Here is a 17171-nt window from a genome sequence, read left to right as displayed (position 1 = left end):
GCCCCGCCGCCGCGGCCGCGGCACGTGACCCGGTCCCGCCTCCCGCCGCCGCCGCCGCCGCCATTGGCGGGGGGAGCCCGGCCCGGCCCCCCCGGCCCCGCGCCCGCCGTCCCGGAGCTGCCGAACGGTGAGTGCGGGCGCCGCGTCCCGCTCGCCCCCCGCTCCCGCCCGCCGGGCCCGGCGCGTTTCCCTCCCTCCCCCTGGGCATCGGGCCTGGGCCTTCCCCTTGTCCAGCCCCCGCCGCGTGGGGGGCGGCGGCGGCTGCCGGTGCCGGCGCGGGGGGAACAAAACCAGCGGGGCCGGGCAGGGGAGGGAAGAGGGAGAGGGGAGAGCGGGAGGGAGAGCGGCCGGAGGGGCGGGATGAATGGGCGGGCGGCGCGGCCCCCGGCGCCGGGGGTGCGGCCCCGGGAGGGCCGGGCAGCGGGGAGCCGGCGGCCCCGGGAGCCGAGCCCGCAGGCACCCCCTCCCCGCAGGAAAGTTACAGTGATGCCGGCGGAGCCAGGAGCAGGAGGAGCACGCTGCCCGTCCGCTGTCCTGGGATAGCGAGTTCGGCACGGGACGTGTCCCCGCCGGGACCGGGCCCGTTCCCGGTGACAGAAATAGCTGTCGGGAGCGGCTGCGTCGCACGTGGGAGCCGAGAAGCAGGTGCAGAACCGAGGCTCACAGGAGTTCTGGAGAGATGTCCTGTGAGGAGCGGCTGAGGGAGCTGGGTTGTTCAGCCTGGAGAACAGGAGGACCTTGCCACCCTCTACAAGCACCTGAACAGAGGCTGTAGCCAGGTGGGGGTCAGCCTCTCCTAGGCAACAACTGACAGGACGAGAGGACATAACCTTAAATTGCTCCAAAGCACGTTTAGATTGAACGTTAGGAAGAACTTCTTCACTGTGAAAGTGATTAGACATTGGAATGGGCTGTCCAGAGTGGTGTTGGAGTCACTGTCCCTGGAGATGTCTAAGGAAAGACGTGGCACTGAATGCTGTGGTCTGCTTGATAAGGTAGTGTTCAGTCACAGGTTGGAGCTCAGTATCTCAGAGGTCTTTTCCAACCTCAATGATTCTATGAATTTTTTGCAAGTGAGGAATGTCGAAACTTTGGATTTCATGTTTCTCTTCCATAATCTTCTCTTGAGCCTCATTCTTTCAGGGTAGTGTAAATGGAATTCTTAGCCTGTTATCACCAAGTTTCACAGCCTTGATTCAGTGCTTGCCTAGACTGTAATGGACTAGTGGGTCTAGTGGCACTTCATTAGCTCAGGTGCAGCACTGCAGCAATAACGTTTTTGGGGACGTTTTTGGAAGCCAACTAAGTGGAATTGTGAACAGAGTTAAAAAGCTGTGTCAGAAGTACATGGAATTAATTAATTCTATCTTGAATCTATCAAAGGTATATTGATTTTACTCTGCAATTGTTAGATCTTGTGTTGAGAACTAATGTTGTGTAGACTTGTCATTCTCTTTTACAAAGATTGAAATATTGCAAAATTGCTGCAGTTCTGGATGCTTTGTGTTTCTTAAGTCAGCTGCATATGCATCAAGTATTGTCACTTTATAGATCTCCTCTGACTTGAACCTTTCCTGGAAACATGGAACTTCATAATACAGCATTTCCTGCCTGAATCTGGTGCCTCCCATGTTCTTAGCATATCTTGCTGTTTCAGTGGCTGGTTGGGCTAGAGTGTTTGTGCCTTGTATAGCTGTAATTTTAAAGACCTTGTTCAGCAATTGTCACTGGTGGAACTTAGCCTGAATAGACTGACTGGTAGCTGGGAGTTCAGATGTGAGGTTGTAGTCAGATACTGTGGACACTTCTGGACTAGCAGGAGCATAGGGCTGCCTGTCTTGTTCATGGTGCCTTGGAAGTGATGCCCTTACCTGCCTAGTGCGTTTTGAAGTGCCTGCTCTGCCCCACTGTGGAATGTTTGTGTGCAGCTTCCTCTGGGAGCTAAACTTCTCTTTGTCAGTCACAACACAGGGATGTAGCTTCAAGAGAAGCATCATGCTGCCACCAGACTGCATTTACTTTTTGGCACTGCAAGAACATGTAATTTTTTCTTTTTCTTAAACCCAGCAAAAGTCTGGATCTGTTCCTGCTAGCAGAGGCAATGATGCTGCTGTATCTCACCCAGCTTTCTTTTGCTGGGAACAAATTTAGTATTGACTTGCCTCACTGGCAGAGGTTATGACTGAACTGCTTGCTTGCAAGAAACTTCCAAGGCTGATAAAAATAAACAGTGATCCTTCCTGTACAGTGACTGGTGACTGGGAATCCTATGCATTGTTGTAGGGCATTGTAGAAAATCACAGGGCTTTCTTCTGGATCATTTTCCCAGCTGTGTTGGTGTCATTAAAATATGTTGCATGTCCTCTATGTGCTTGTGTTGCACCAGGCTTGATTGTTTATTGAGGGACAAAGAGTTATAGATTCTTCTTCCACTGAGAACTGAGACAGTCTGATTTTGAACAATGATGTGGAGACTGCTTGTTGCTGTACTCTGAATTTCTTCATGTAATGTTAAAAGAAATCTAATTCTCTGTGCTCACAGACAGTCTAGATCTTTAGCTGTGAGACCTTCGTTGTTTCCCTTGGACAGTCACAGCTTATCTTCTGTAGAGATAAAATGCAGGTAAATATTAAATGTTGCAATGCTAAGTGTGGAATATGTTTATTAAAAATTACCATGAATGATTGGAAGACTTGTAGCTATGAAACTGGAGTGGATTTAAAAAGTAGAAATATCTTGTTCACTGCAAGAGTCTTGTTGTTCCATCCCCTGCATTGATTCCTCCGTAAATATAGGTATCTTCTCTGCATTTTCCCACTTTTCTTCCATTGGGAGGTTTTTGAGAAACTGTAGAAAGTATGGCTTAATCTTAAGTGGGATCCTTGTGGAAGATGGGATGCAGAATCCAGGAACCATCTCTGATGTGGCTGGATGTGTTGGCTGGGAAGACATCAGGAGGTCTCTCCTCTCTGTGCATTGGTTTAGGACGCTCCTATCGCTCAGTTTAACATGAGCTCAACAGAAACTTCTGATGCTGTTTGACTCCACTCTGTGGCTGCCTTGTGATACTCATAACCAACTTTTGGTTGTATTTGCGGTTATCTCACTGCCTCTGACTTCCAGGGTACTTCTTCTTTCTGCCAAATCATGACTTTAGTCTCTTGGCTGCTAAGAACAAAGCAAGAAAAGCACTGATTGTTGTTCATTTCCCAGTCCATTTCCTATGCTATTTTTCTGTTTTTCTTCCTCTGGTGGAGGAGATTATGGCCAGAACTGCAATGTAGGTTACAGGAACTGGTGTAAGAATCTTAAGCATCTCAGTGGAGAGCAGAGTTGGTGGGAACCTCTGTATGTGGGTTCTCAACATGCAAGAAGAGGGGTTGGGAGAAGTGGCTGATGGAGCAGCAGTAGGGACTGGTGGTCCCACTGCTGAGATTTGTGTCTCTTCAGACAGCTTTAAACCTGAGTGATCTGTGTCACTTCAAGTCAGCTAAGAGCTGAGAGTTGGTGCTTGATGTCTAAGGATATAGTGAGCTTTTAGCCAGACTCACTTTCCTGTTCAGGTAGATTTCAGTGGGAAATGTCATGTCTTAGGAAGACTCTGAATGAGTCTTGGCTGCCTTAAGTTAAAATTTAGTATTGTAAGCCCCAGAATCCTTGTGGAATCACAGTATTTTGTCTTGAAGGCAGGTTGTAGATGCAGGGCAGGCATAAATGCTGGGCTTCAGGCTTCTGCTTTGGATATAGTGTGTTCTCAGAACAGATAATTAGTTCTGTTTGGCTGCATCTTTATTTGTTTTCTCAGTGTTGCTGCCATGGAAAGTGAGAAAAGTAGGAGGGAGTGCAGAAGGAGCAATTAAGGAATGTGTTGTGCTTTGTGGTGTTATAGTGGCATGCAGCACAGTCTCAGTTATAGCCACTGCTGCACTGCACATCCCGTTAATGGAGAGTTTGAACAGGGAAATGCTCAGGTGTCTTTTTACAAAACAGTTATGGCCTGGCAGAATGTTCAGCTAAACAAAGTGGCCTGGGGCCTGCACAGCAGTTATTTGCACTGGTGGTACAAATAGAGGTGGCAGCTTCTTTGTCCTCCTAGGAGTATTCAAGAAGTCTTTAGAGATACTCCAGTGGCCATCTGTCTTCTGCTTTGTTCATGGAAAAGCTGTTGCTCATGACAATTTGATCTTCATCCTGAAATTCATACTTTTCCTCAAAGAGCTTCAGAGGACTAGAATCATGTTGGGATTTAGAACTTAGTCCAGTTCTCTGCAGTGCCCCTGGAGCACCCAACAGATTGATCACACCAGTTATTTTCCGTACCCTGTTTATTGGTTTGATTTGCAGCAGCACAGAACTAGTTCCATTTAATGTCTGTTATAATGCATTTACACAGAGGGAGCATGGTCCGTCTCTGTTAATGTTGCCAAAAAGATGCTGCTGAGCACAGATTACATCACAGTTCATGCTGGACCAGGACCGTGGGGACCTGGTTTCTGAGCATATGGTTTCTAGGCTGGCTGGCTCTGCTGGTGTGGGACTCTTTAGAAAACAGTGACATGTTGTTCCTTGCATTTTTACCCGTCTAGGCAAGGCAGGATCCAGTGCAGAACAAGTTCTTATGCAGGAGCTGATGGCTATGAGCAGTGTGAAGCAGAGTAATTTGTGTGATAAACCTGAGTACAGAGGAGGGCAGCAACCAAAACTGCGTAGAGACAGTGGCTTTGGAGCTCAATATTGAGACAGAATCTGGAGAGTTTCACAGGAAAATCTTTCAAACTATCTATTTAGATCTGTGCTAAGTGAACCAGCAACATCACCAAGTGTATTCTTTCAGAATTGCTTCAGCAAATTTAAATTTACAAACGTGAGTTAGTGGGGGCTCGGCACTGTTTGTTACTGATCTCAGTAACTAATCTAAAACTAGATTTACTATTCCATGGACTTGTAGCCTAAGGTGCTGCAATAACGAAGACTTGTCTTGCTTAGTAGGATGCCTCAATGAAGTAGAGATTTCAGCAGAAGAGGCAGTTACTTCAGTGACTGCCAGATACAGTGGGTTGAGTTACAGAACTAAAAATGGTGAGTGACGGCAATGTGAGAGAAAGTGCTCTCAGCTCGTTAGTGTTATTTCTTATGCAAAAGGCTTGACCATAAAGACTTATGGATGTCTGGACTGTGCCTGTAACTTCTTTGCTCCAGAATAATCTCATGGTCAAAAAAGCTTAGCAGCTTTGGACAATTTACAGAAGGGAGCCACTGATTTTTTTCTAACTGTTGTATTTGGAAAGAAAGTGGTAATTTTAATCATAAGGTAAGGTAGACATCAATAGAAGAAGAGGATGGGAGGAGGGGTGAAGTGTATTTCAATGAATAACAAAAAACTGCAGCAAGGGCAACAGGTGACATGTGAAGAGCAGGGAAAGTATGAAGAGAGTAGAAAAGATTGTCTGGTAAACTTTGTTGTAAACTGTGACAAATTCAAACTGGAAAAGCCCTTTTTTGGTTTTCTAGTGAAAAGAAAATGGATAATACAGGATTACAACCAATTTTGGGATTGACAAATTCCCTTTCAAGTCTAAAAATGTGATTACTGCAGTATGTCTTATTGTCCTAATTATGCTCTGCTATGACTTGATAAAAAACCCAAACCCATTTTATTTCACTCATATCAGCAGTTGAGAAATTTTTGCATTCAAATTTAAATCTTCCTTTCTTCCCATTTTCCCAAGTCCTGCAAACAAACCATAAACTATAATTAATCAAGACTTGAAGGTCCTTTGGAGTACTAAGACATGATGTGCTATGGATTTTTACAATTGGCAAGTTATTTTCTGTTGCAGGGATACAGCCCACTGTTTGCTGCTGTCATCTTTGTGTTTTGTTTTCATCTTCTACAGACCTAAAAAATTTGTTATAAGATGTTGGGAAGTGTTTTGGGTCAACACTCAATGTGGTGTGGGCTACAATTTGGGGTGTCTTTTGTATGGCTGGGAAGTGCTGGGAAACTGCAACTTATACCCCAAAGGTCCTTCCACTTCAGTGTTTGCAGAGCAGAATAATTATTTGTAGCTAGGCTGTGGTTGGTTACTGTGCATTTGTATCATGGTTGTAAAGCAGGATCCTTCTTAAAGTTCCATATGTGGTTCCGCCGTGCTTCCCAATTGGAAATCTAACTGTTCCTGTGACTTAATGTGAAGTGTGTATGCGTAGTGCATGCAAAGGAGGTTGCTCCATAAGTAGCAGAGCTAGTGAACTGCTATTTCTTAAGAATTTGTGTCCCCTTGCTCCTCAGCCAATCCTTCTTTCCTTGTTTTTTGCTGTATCCATCTCATCCTTTAGCAGAGCTGCTAATTTGCTTTCATTCTGTCCCTGCCCCAAGCCCAAAGCAGCTCACTGCTATAGTATTTTTAATTCCTTCCCCTTTTCCTTAATTACAAGCTGAATCAGATACTGCTTGCTCTGAATGTTTCAAGACTATTTGTGTAGAGGCTAAACAGAAGAAGTTGCTGCTAAGTGACATATTCTGCCTCAGTGGAGGCATTACTTGCATTCTTTAGTTCCTGATTTTCATGAAAGGTGTAGAAATGCAAAGTAAGGCTGGATTGCTTTGTCCAGTTTGATTGGCTGTAGGGCAATGTGTTTGTGTAAGCCTAATTTCCATAAGAAACCAGGGGGAAAATGCTTTAGGAATAAATTAAGAAAACTTGCTTTGAATGAATATTTTTAGACTTGTTAGTCTAATATATATTTAGACAGATAAATTAATGTTAAAATAAAACAACAGTTTTGAGTGTTTTGAAGCAGTGTGTTTTACAATCCTCAAAATTAGATTGATAGCTTAGCATGATTAAACATGTAACAACTGTTTAATTTCAACCTACAAGAAAAAGTGTGTGCATTTAAGTTAAATGTCCTTTTTGTCTTCCAGTTTTATGTCGATGTAACTACAGAATATGGCTAGACTTGGTTTTCTGCTTATTGTAGCTAATCTGGTAAAATTCTGTTGGAAATAAGGGAATCTAGCCAAATCATTAAAAGCTATTTTTGTCTGGGGGTTTTTTTGTTTGGTTTTTGAGATGGGTTTTTTGTTGGTTTGTTTTTGTTGTTGTTATATTGGGTTTTTTGAAGTCTTGCAGAAAAACATTAACTTTCAGAAATTTCCATGTTTGGGGTGAGGAAAACAGTGTTCTGGATACAGTGGACTGTTAAATATACCAACTGGGAAAAAAAAAACCCTGCTTTTTTTTAAAATAGTATTTTAGTTGCTATTTGGGAAACAGATGAAATTACGGAACAGGAAAAGTCCTTTTCATAATAGATGAAGTTTTCATAATCAGCATTATTTTTTTTTCATGTAATTAGTGAAAGGAAGTCAGTATTTGACCGATGAAAACAGCCTAGGCTTTAGGCTGCTGTTTTCTTGAATTTTTCTTCGTCTTTGTCAAAAACTGCTGATTACTTTTGAAATTTAATCATGGAGATGCATTTTTTAAATGCCTTATCTCAGTGGCAATATTTCAAGTACTTTCCAAAGTACTTTTTGTTTTCAGTTTACATGCATAATGTAAATAATACAATGTCAATAAAAGCACATCAAATATGGGAAGAGAAGACAATGGAGAAAACAAGTCACATTTACCAAATGAAATTCAAACTTTGCTCTTCATCATCTGTGGTTTTTTTTTATCATTTGCTTCCAGTTTTTTTACATAGGTAGGAAGGCCTGTTGTTAAATATACACTTTTTTCAACTTTTACTGATGCAAAATGATTTTCAGGAGTTGGTGACACCTATATTTGGATTTCTCTATGCAGTAGTCAATATCTGTGCAAAATCTATGCTTTCTAAAATGGGAGGAAGGTGACCAGGGAAAAGCCCATGTGATTATTTAGGAATGACAGAGTTGAAATTAACATGGACAAATAACTATACAGATCTTTTTCCTTTATTGCAGGAACTGAAAATTCCTCTTTAAAGGGTGCAGTGAGCTGTGGAAACTGTTACTGCCTATAGAAAAATGGACATGTTGCAGATACTACGTAAAACCCCAGAGCGCTTGGAATGTGACTACTGCAGCTTCAGGGGAACTGACTATGAAAACATACAAATTCATATGGGTACCGTTCACCCAGAGTGTTGTGATGAAATGGATGCTGCTGGTTTGGGTAAACTTATATTTTATCAAAAAAGTGCAAAACTGTTTCACTGCCATAAATGTTTCTTTACCAGCAAGATGTATTGCAACGTATATTATCACATCAAAGCACAGCATTCAGCACCTGAGAAGTGGAATGAAGAGCAGAAAGAGCAACAGATAGAGGGAGATTCAGATTCATCCAAAAAGAGTGTCACGTTGGAGCCACAGAAACCTACCCTTTCCCCTGAGTCACTCAAGCCTGCCCTTTCTCCTGAGCTCCCCAAATCTGAATCTGTTGTTTCCCCCAAGCTTCAGAAATCTGTGTCTCCAGAGCCCCAGAAGTCTGCTCAGGTGACTTCCTCAGAGCCAGAGAAGTCAGTCCAGACTGTTTCCCCAGATCCAGAAAAGTCAGCCCAGGCTACATCTCCTGATCCAGAGAAGTTAGTCTCACCTGTGTCCCCTGACCCACAGAAGCCATCTTCTGTCATGTCCCCTGACCCACAGAAGCTGTCCCCTCTAGTGTCTTCTGACCCACAGAAACTCACCCCTCTCATGTCCCCTGACCCACAGAAGCTGTCCCCTGTCGTGTCCCCTGACCCACAAAAACAGTCCCCTGTCGTGTCCCCTGACCTACAGAAACAGTCCCCTGTTGTGTCCCCTGACCCACAGAAGCCCTCCCCTGTTGTGTCCCCTGACCCACAGAAGTCTTCCCCTGTTGTATCTCCGGACCCACAGAAACCATCCCCTGTGGTGTCCCCTGACCCACAGAAACCATCCCCTGTGGTGTCCCCTGACCCACAGAAACCATCCCCTGTGGTGTCCCCTGACCCACAGAAGCCCTCTCCTGCTGTATCCCCTGACCCACAGAAGCCAGCCCCAGCCGTGTCTCCAGAGCCCCGCCGGCACTCCCCAGCCGTGTCTCCAGAGCCCCGCCGGCATTCCCCTGCCATGTCTCCAGAGCCCCGGCGCCATTCTCCCGCTGTGTCTCCAGAGCCCCGCAGATACTCCCCAGCTGTGTCCCCAGAGCCAAAGAAACCTCCTGCAGCAGTGTCCCCTGAACCACGGCGGTATGCCCCGGCGGCGTCCCCTGAGCCACGGCGGCATCCCTCTCAAACGCGTCGGCCCGCGTCTGCTTCTTCTCCTGAAAGCCGGAGGCCTGCTTCTGCAGTTTCACCAGAGTCGTGGAGACCTGGGCCAGCTGTTTCCCCCGAGCCCTGGAGGTCTTCACCTCACGAAGTGCAGAAGTCTTCCCCAGTTTCTCCCTGGGCTTCAAAGCCTGCCATGTCGGTGTCCGTAGAATCCCGGAGGTCTGCCCCCGAGTCCCGAAGGCCTGGTCCGGTTGTATTGCCAGAATCTAGGAGACTTGTTTCTGATTCGTGTAAGTCTACGTCCTTTTCTGAATCCCAGAAGTCTACTCTTGTTTCTTCTGAGCCCTGGAAACCCATCTCATCTGTTTACCCTGAAGGCTGGAAACCTGTTCTGTCCCCTGACACATGGAAGCATTCTCCCCCTGTTTCTCCTGAGCTTCGAAAGTCTAGTCACACTGTTTCCTCTGACTCTTGGAAGCCTTCTTTCTTTCCTGAGGTCCGTAAGCCTGGTGTTTCAGTATCTCCTGAATCTTGGAAACTCACTGAGTCACGGAAACCTATGTATTTTCCTGAAACTCAGAGATCCCCCTCTGCTGCTTCATCTGAGATTCAGAAACGGGCTCATTTCCCTGAACCTCGGAAAAGAGTGTTGTTCCCAGAGACTCGTAAATCTAATCCTACTGCTTCTGCTGATGTTCAGAAACGTGCTGTGTTTTCTGAGCCCCAGAATCAGACGTCTACTTCTGCTGTTTCTACTGAAGGTGAAAAACAAGCTCTGTGTTCTGAAGCCCAAAAATCCGCTCTTGTTTCTTCTGAAGTCCAGAAGCATGCCCTGTTTTCTGAAGCCCAAAAACTCACTTCCATTTCCTCTGAAGTTCAGGAGTCTACTTCCTTTCTAGAGTCTCAGAAATCCATATCTCCTGAAGTTCAGAAACACGGCCTCTTTACTGAGTCCCAGAAACCTACTCCTGTTTCTCCTGATACACTCAAGCAAGCTGTTTTCACAGACTGCCAGAAATCTGCTGTTTCCCCTGATGTTCAAAAGCATGCTGTATTTTCTGAGATGCAGAAGCCTGCTGCTGCTCTAACCTCTGATGTCCAGAGACATGCTGAAACTACTGTACCTTCTGAAATCCAGAAGACCATCCTGTTTTCCGAGCCTCACAAGTCTGCTTCGGGCTTTTTTTCTGAGCCCCAAACACCTAGTGAGTCTGGTGAGAGTGACTTTCTCTCTCACACTTTAGACGATCAGAAACCACTGGATGATTTATTCTCACAGGATGAACAATCAATATTAGCCAAAGAATCACCTGAACACATGTTATATTCATGCCCAAGAAAGAAGCCCAAGAAGGAAAACCAGGAGAACTCAGATTCTGAACTAAATAGTAGTGAGTGTGGAAAAACAGCAATGGACTCAATGGAGATAAAGGAGCAAGAATCCAACAGTGACCAAGAGCAGTATGATATGGAGTCATCTGATTACAGCAAAGAGAGCAAAATGGATGCAACTACTCCTACGCAGCCACAGTGTGTGCTTCAGTTTACTGAAGAGAAAGAGGCTTTCATCTCTGAGGAAGAAATAGCAAAATACATGAAGCGTGGCAAGGGAAAGTATTACTGCAAAATTTGTTGCTGTCGTGCAATGAAAAAAGGTGCTGTCTTGCACCATTTAGTTAACAAGCATAACGTTCAAAGCCCATACAAATGTAAAATATGTGGCAAAGCTTTTCTCTTGGAGTCTCTTCTTAAAAATCATGTTGCTGCTCATGGTCAAAGTTTGTTGAAGTGTCCCCGTTGTAATTTTGAATCAAATTTTCCCCGAGGCTTTAAGAAACATTTAACCCATTGCCAAAGCCGTCATAGTGATGAGATATCTAAAAAACACTTGGACAGCCTTGAACCACTTGAAGAACAAATTTAATCTGTTTTTTTTCCTTGTGCTAGAAAAGCTGGATTTACAAAGTGTTCAAAAGTGTTACTGTATGTTAACCAAGTAGTTTAGCTGATCTGACAAGTCAGAAGATGCATGGTTTATTGTACTATGTTTAACTTGTCTTATAGCTGTATTACTTAAAGGATTTACTTTTGAAAGTAATTTTAAATGCGTGATCATGTCTTTGTATTACCCATCAGTAGAGTCATATTTTATTTTTCAGATGTACTATGTTTTTGAAACCAAAATGGATACAAATTAGTTTTGTAAAGATTTGTAAAACATATAGGAAATTAAGGACTGGAGTGGCAAGCAATCCATATTTTCCTGTGAAGACAGCTTCTTTTTTCACATTTGTTAAATGTTGTATTTTTAAAAATGTTTTTAATCAAGTTCTCAAATCAAAATTTTCGCTACATTGAATGTGAATGAGCCAGAAGATGAGGAACTACCAATATTCCAGGAATAATTCTGCCCTAAGGTTGTAATTGAGTGTATAGACATTTGTTGGAAATTTATTGCACTCAGTTCTCTGACTTGTCTCAGATTTAGAAGCATCAAGGTACTTATTTTGTGATTATGTATTTTGGCCATGTTTTAATCATACTAATATACATTAAATTGATAGATTAACGTCAGACTATGTATAGCTCAACACTTTCTCTTGATGATCCAGATGTTTGTAATGTCAGACAACCCCTAAATTTCCTGTATTTGGTGAAATGTTATGCTTTAATGTTTTAACAATAAAAAGAAACCCAACCTGGTGTTGGCCATAATTATTTTTTTTTTGTTAATGTCAAGAACAAAACATTTGTGTTCAATGTAGTATCTTAAAAGTAATTTTGGCAACAAGAGATACAAAATTACCTAGGAGGTCTACTTTGAAACCTTCAACTTTCCATCTGTCAGTCTCAGTCGTCCCTAAGCAAGGTTAGTCTAAATTTCCCATTTCTTTCAGAAGAACATGTCAAAGGTAAATGAAGGAAAACAAGAATTTATGCACTGTTATTTAGGATGCTGCCCTTTGTGTGATTTGTGTGTTATTTGTTAAAAACACATAAGTACTTTATAATTCAGAAGGAATGTAGATTTTAAGTGGAGGCAGCAAAAGGAAGAAGGAAGTCCTCTCCAGCTGAATTATACCTAGACAAGCTGTTTTAAATATGGGTTTAGGATATGAAGGTGTTAATATTAAATTAATAATAAAGTCTCCAAGTATAAGCTCCAACCAGAGCTTCAGATTGGTTTGATTGAAGCTTATATCTTTGTTGTCTTTCAAGGGGATTTCTGTAATGAAGGGCAGTGGTATTTAAAGCTCTACACTCAGGTGACTTCTTAGTGCTGCTTATTAAGTGAGAGTTGCCTTCCTATCCTGTCTATATGAGTGATTCAAATGCATTCTGTGACATTCTGTGGCTGCAGTTCAGTGTAGAAGGTGGCATTAAATAAAAGCCAGTAAAAGTGACTTATTCAGGACAGCACAGAATCATACAGTCATTCTTTACTTCCCAGGTGTTAGAAAATATTATTTATTGCAATGGCAAATAATATTTAATAATGAAAGTCAGCATAGTGAAATAATTTTCTGACTTAGCATAATGTCTTCAATATATACTTCAGTGTAATATATTATTCAATATTCAACTTGCAGGTTCTCTAACTTTTTAAAGGCTGTTACATTAATAGATCATATATATGATTGAGAAAATACTTCTGTATGAACTTTTAGGCAGTTCCTTTTATATGATCCCTATCCTTGGAGAGGAATCTCTTCTGTGTACTCTTGGAAGGACATTGGTTTCAGTCCTTTTCCTGAAGAATGCTCAAGGGAAAGTACTAAATGGAAACAATAAAGGAACATCAGAGGAGGTTGTTAGAGAAGGATGCTAGCTGTGGCTGCATGTGCAATACTTAAACATACCTTCATCTTTTTATGGCAAAATGTGGTTAGTTGTATGGAATGCCCAGTCATTTTTAAAGTGCATTTTCACCAGCTTTCATTCAATCAGACTAATAATCTGCAAAGAACTTGGAGGTATTTGTCAGAAAAGGCCATTTTTGTCTCAGATTACAACTTCATTTCATTTGATATTTGGGGGGACATTCTTTCAAGAATTACTAGTTTCAGTAATATTTTATCTTCAGCATAGCTAAGAGTTTAAGTAGTTGTCTTGGTATATCCGTATGTTGCTCATGTCTAGATCAGAGAAATCATGTGGAGTGTAACCATCAGTATATGAACACACAATGTTACTGGCACTGATTAGTCTTACATTAATAAGTAATTTAATTGTGTTAATTAAAAAAAAACCCCTGAAGATCATTTAGGATTCAGTGTTTTAAAGTAAGAATTCTGTGCTTCACAGTTGTCTATGCTGAGAAAGATTCTATAAAAGAAGTATTAAATTTTAGTTCATTTAGTAGAAGTCAAGTCAAAGGAATTCTTGCTAATTTGTGTTATCTGGAGTACTTGACCAGGTGTTTCTTCTGAGCTGTACAATCAAAAAGCTTTCTTTCCTGCTTTGGGCAGAAGGGGCAGTAAATTCAGATGGGCTTATGGTAACTCTGAAACTGCACCCTCAATTCACAGACATGCTGGCTAAGTTGCTTATGGGTAATCTCCTGCCAACTCAGTTGCATTATTTCCTCACACCTGCCCCTTATCTGTCAGTTGTCTGCTGGGTTGTTTTTTTCTTTGACTGCTTCTCTACCTTTTTAGTCTGTCTTACTGAATGCTCAGGCAAGTTTTTTCTTTCACCTCATGAAAGAGTGCCCAAGGCACAAGTGCTAACCCCCAACAAAATGGATAAACTGCATGTATGTACTTCATGTTTCATTAGCTGAGCTAAGCCTTGGTGTTGTAGTTGAGACTTGCTGTTCTGTTGAAGCTGCAGGGTAGCCCTCATTGTACCTAGACACTCCATAACTGCAACAGAGGTTTGTGTAGGTATCAAAACCAGATGTTCTGATTCCCTGTCTCAAATGCTTATACTAATATTGACTCATCAAAGTGTATAACCTTCTGAAACCCAAAACTTCAAACACCAAAGTTTAAGTGAAACTCAGTGGAAAAACAGGCATTTATTCCCAGAGGCTTCCTCCAGTGCTGCAAGAGAAAAAATTAAAAACAGTTGTTCTGCTCTTTGTACACTCAGCATTTAGTTTTATTCCTCATTCTTCCTCCATGCAAAGCCTTAAAACTTGAAACATATTGAGGAAAAACAACTTTTAAGTAATTTCCAGATGTCCTGCATTAAAAAAAAAAAAAAAAAAAATTCTTTGAACCTAATAAGGAAAAACTAAATGCTTGTATTAAGAAAAAGGTACCTAATATCGGTATATGTCATCCTGACCTTGCAGAAGATTAAAAGTTTTATTTGTTACAGCATCCATGCTATGTACTTCTACTTAGGAGTAGTCAGATGTTCAAAGATTCACTGACTTCAGCAAGGGTGAAGTTTCTGGCAGCCTCTCTCAGAAGACACCCCCCCCACCCACCCCCAAGCCTGACCACACAAAGCCAAAACTTACTGCTGCATTGGTGGAGCAAAGAAAATGGGGTGAATGGATTCGTGGCTGCAGGCACACAGAAGTCTGAAGTATCCAGTGCCACCTTTGTCTTTTCCTCACCAGCAAGGTCTCCCACACCTCTCTGTTTAGTCAGAGTGGAAGTAGTGGAAGAGCTACCATCAGAGAGGGTTAAGTCAGGAGTGAGTCGAGAGAACTCAACTCATGCACATCCGTGGCACCCTGGGGGTGGTGTCCAGGGTGCTCTGAGAATTGGCTGATGTCCGCAGCTATTGTAAATCATCTTGGATTGAATTTGGGAAAAATTCCCTGTCTTTGCAGAGCAAATGCTGCACCCATGTTCAAAAAAGTACAGAAAGATGGTCCAGATTTCCCTGCTGGCAAATATTTAGTTTCTATATTTCTGATAAAAAATGATGAAAATATGTTAAATGTGAATACTTCAGATATCACTGGCATTCTATAAATGTTAATACTTGTGCTGACTCTAAGGACAGAATCTTTCTGAAAATTAAAGGAAAGCAGGGGGATGTGCATTGAAGAAATCTTAAAGCTACTTTTATGTTCCCTCATTCTGCAGTTTCCAAATACATAACACTATAAGGACTCATCAATGCAGTTGCTGCAGACCTGAATTGGCTCAGTGGTACCTCATGCTGTTTTATTTTGGAGGAGAGCTGGTAATGACCAAATGAAGAGTTTGGATAAAATAACTCTGTAGTTGAAATGATGTCTCAGCATGTCATTAACACATATTGGTAGAGCAACCTCACAGATGGGACAGAAGCTTTTTACATGAGGACCATATGTGCACTGACAAGATAATGTAATGACCTTTCTGCTGTGGCTTTGGCTTAAGGGGTTACTGCTGTCAGCTGCCTGACTCCTTCTGTCTGTGCTCTGTTCCTTAGCCCCTTTTGGTTGAACTGTTCACCTGTGTGATTTGTAAAGCAGAAATTAGTCCCTTTAAATATCTTGACTATATATATTTTTTTCAAAATGCTTTGAATGATTTCTGACTACATTTATGGTTAAATAAAGCATCCCAGTGTGGTGCAAATGTGGTATTAACATCCAAAAGGGGCAAAAAAAAGTCACGTGGGGGTGAATGTTAGGTAATTACATATTTCTTAGCAAAAGAGCATGCACATAGTAGGAAAAAAGGAGTGTCAAGACAGGCTAGAGCAGGCAGCTCAGGGAGTCACCACCCTGGAGGTATTTAAAAGACATATAGATGTGGCACGTGGGGATATGGTTTAGTGGGGGAGCTTGCAGTGCTAGACTAACAGCTGGACTTAAACTAAGAGACCTTTCCAACCTAAAGTGTTGCATGATTCTGTGATTCTACGATGTAGCCTATCTGGACCAAAATATTCCTGTTTGAATGAGTCCTTCACTGCATGTCACTTCAGGTTCGTTCCAAGGCCGTGCCACTGAACACTCTGGGATTTGCATCAGCTGAGCCACTGACCTCCCTGTTAAATGAAATGCTTTCTACCTCACTGTGAGGCATATCAATGTGTGTTAGAATGTTAAATGGTTTTCTTGAAGTATTTTACTGCATAAATCAATTATTTATGTGGAAATTATACAAAAAAACCTGTGAAATATTGTTTTCCTCTAATTTCTGAATGCTGTTCTGTACCCAACCTTTTGTCCATTAAGACTCTTTCTCTGTACTCTGAAACAAGTGTCTTTGTTTCAAAGTCAGCATTAAAAATAGTGACAGTATGGAATATTAAATTCTCCTAAAAAAATAATTGCTGTGGCTAAATGCAGATTGCAGTTCACACAAACTCTTAAACTAAATGTTCCTGATATGCCTGTGAGAGAAATACACATTGGAGAGAAAGGGGCATATGTGTGCAAGTACAGCATGGTTTTTACTAGTATCACTTGTTCACATGTAAGAGATTTTGTTACAGCTTTCTCTCATATCTAAGTTCCTGAAGATTTCACAAATAAAATAATTTTCAGAACTGGAAACTGAACAGGCTTTACCCCCTCTTTGGACTGTGCTGATCTCCAGGGTATTCACAATGATTATAGGAGTGCTAAGTGTCAGAAAACATTAGCATGGAAATTCTCACTGATGTGTTGCAAGATTTGGTGTATATTTTAATCTACACAAGAGGAATTATGGCTTCTCATTGAATTGTAATACATGGACTTCTAGACTTAATTTTCAACCAATTCAATATGGATGTTATCATATTTTAAATGATCCTGTTTATCCATTTATAAATGATCCAGCTCTGACATTGCTGTTTGTGCATTACTAGATCACATAATTTTTTTTTAGTCTCCCTATTATCCAAGTTTTAAAATTTGCTCTGAAATCAGCAACACATTTCGTGATTAGGCAGTACCTCTGTTGTAGCTGCAAAGAAATCTGCCTGAGGATTGACTGTATCAGCCATTTTTTATTTCTTTGATGTCTTGCTCAGAGAAGTTGTGGATGCCCCATCCCTGGAAGTG

The 17171-nt window shown here is 42.0% G+C and overlaps 1 protein-coding gene across 2 annotated transcripts; it reads left to right on the top strand.

The window, feature by feature from the left end:
- The first annotated feature begins 40 nt into the window (after window positions 1–40).
- CHAMP1 (chromosome alignment maintaining phosphoprotein 1) lies at window positions 41–11929 on the top strand. Of its 2 annotated transcripts, XM_056515681.1 has the most exons (3): window positions 68–127; window positions 474–779; window positions 7956–11929. In XM_056515681.1, the coding sequence occupies exon 3, from the start codon at window positions 8019–8021 to the stop codon at window positions 11148–11150; it is 3132 nt and encodes a 1043-aa protein (XP_056371656.1). In that variant the 5' UTR covers window positions 68–127; window positions 474–779; window positions 7956–8018; the 3' UTR covers window positions 11151–11929. The 2 variants fall into 2 exon arrangements, with proteins under 2 accessions (XP_056371611.1, XP_056371656.1); XM_056515636.1 differs by lacking the exon at window positions 474–779 and having other exon boundaries at window positions 41–127.
- Window positions 11930–17171: the final 5242 nt, after the last annotated feature.

The sequence above is a fragment of the Oenanthe melanoleuca genome, chromosome 1 (assembly GCF_029582105.1).
Source record: "Oenanthe melanoleuca isolate GR-GAL-2019-014 chromosome 1, OMel1.0, whole genome shotgun sequence".
NCBI lineage: Eukaryota > Metazoa > Chordata > Aves > Passeriformes > Muscicapidae > Oenanthe > Oenanthe melanoleuca.
The sequence above is the reverse complement of the archived record's forward strand: the minus strand, read 5'-3'. Positions and strand labels throughout refer to the sequence as shown.

Excerpts from the sequence above, each read along its gene's own strand:
- CHAMP1 (XM_056515636.1), top strand. The coding sequence starts at position 8,019 with ATGGACATGTTGCAGATACTACGTAAAACCCCAGAGCGCTTGGAATGT.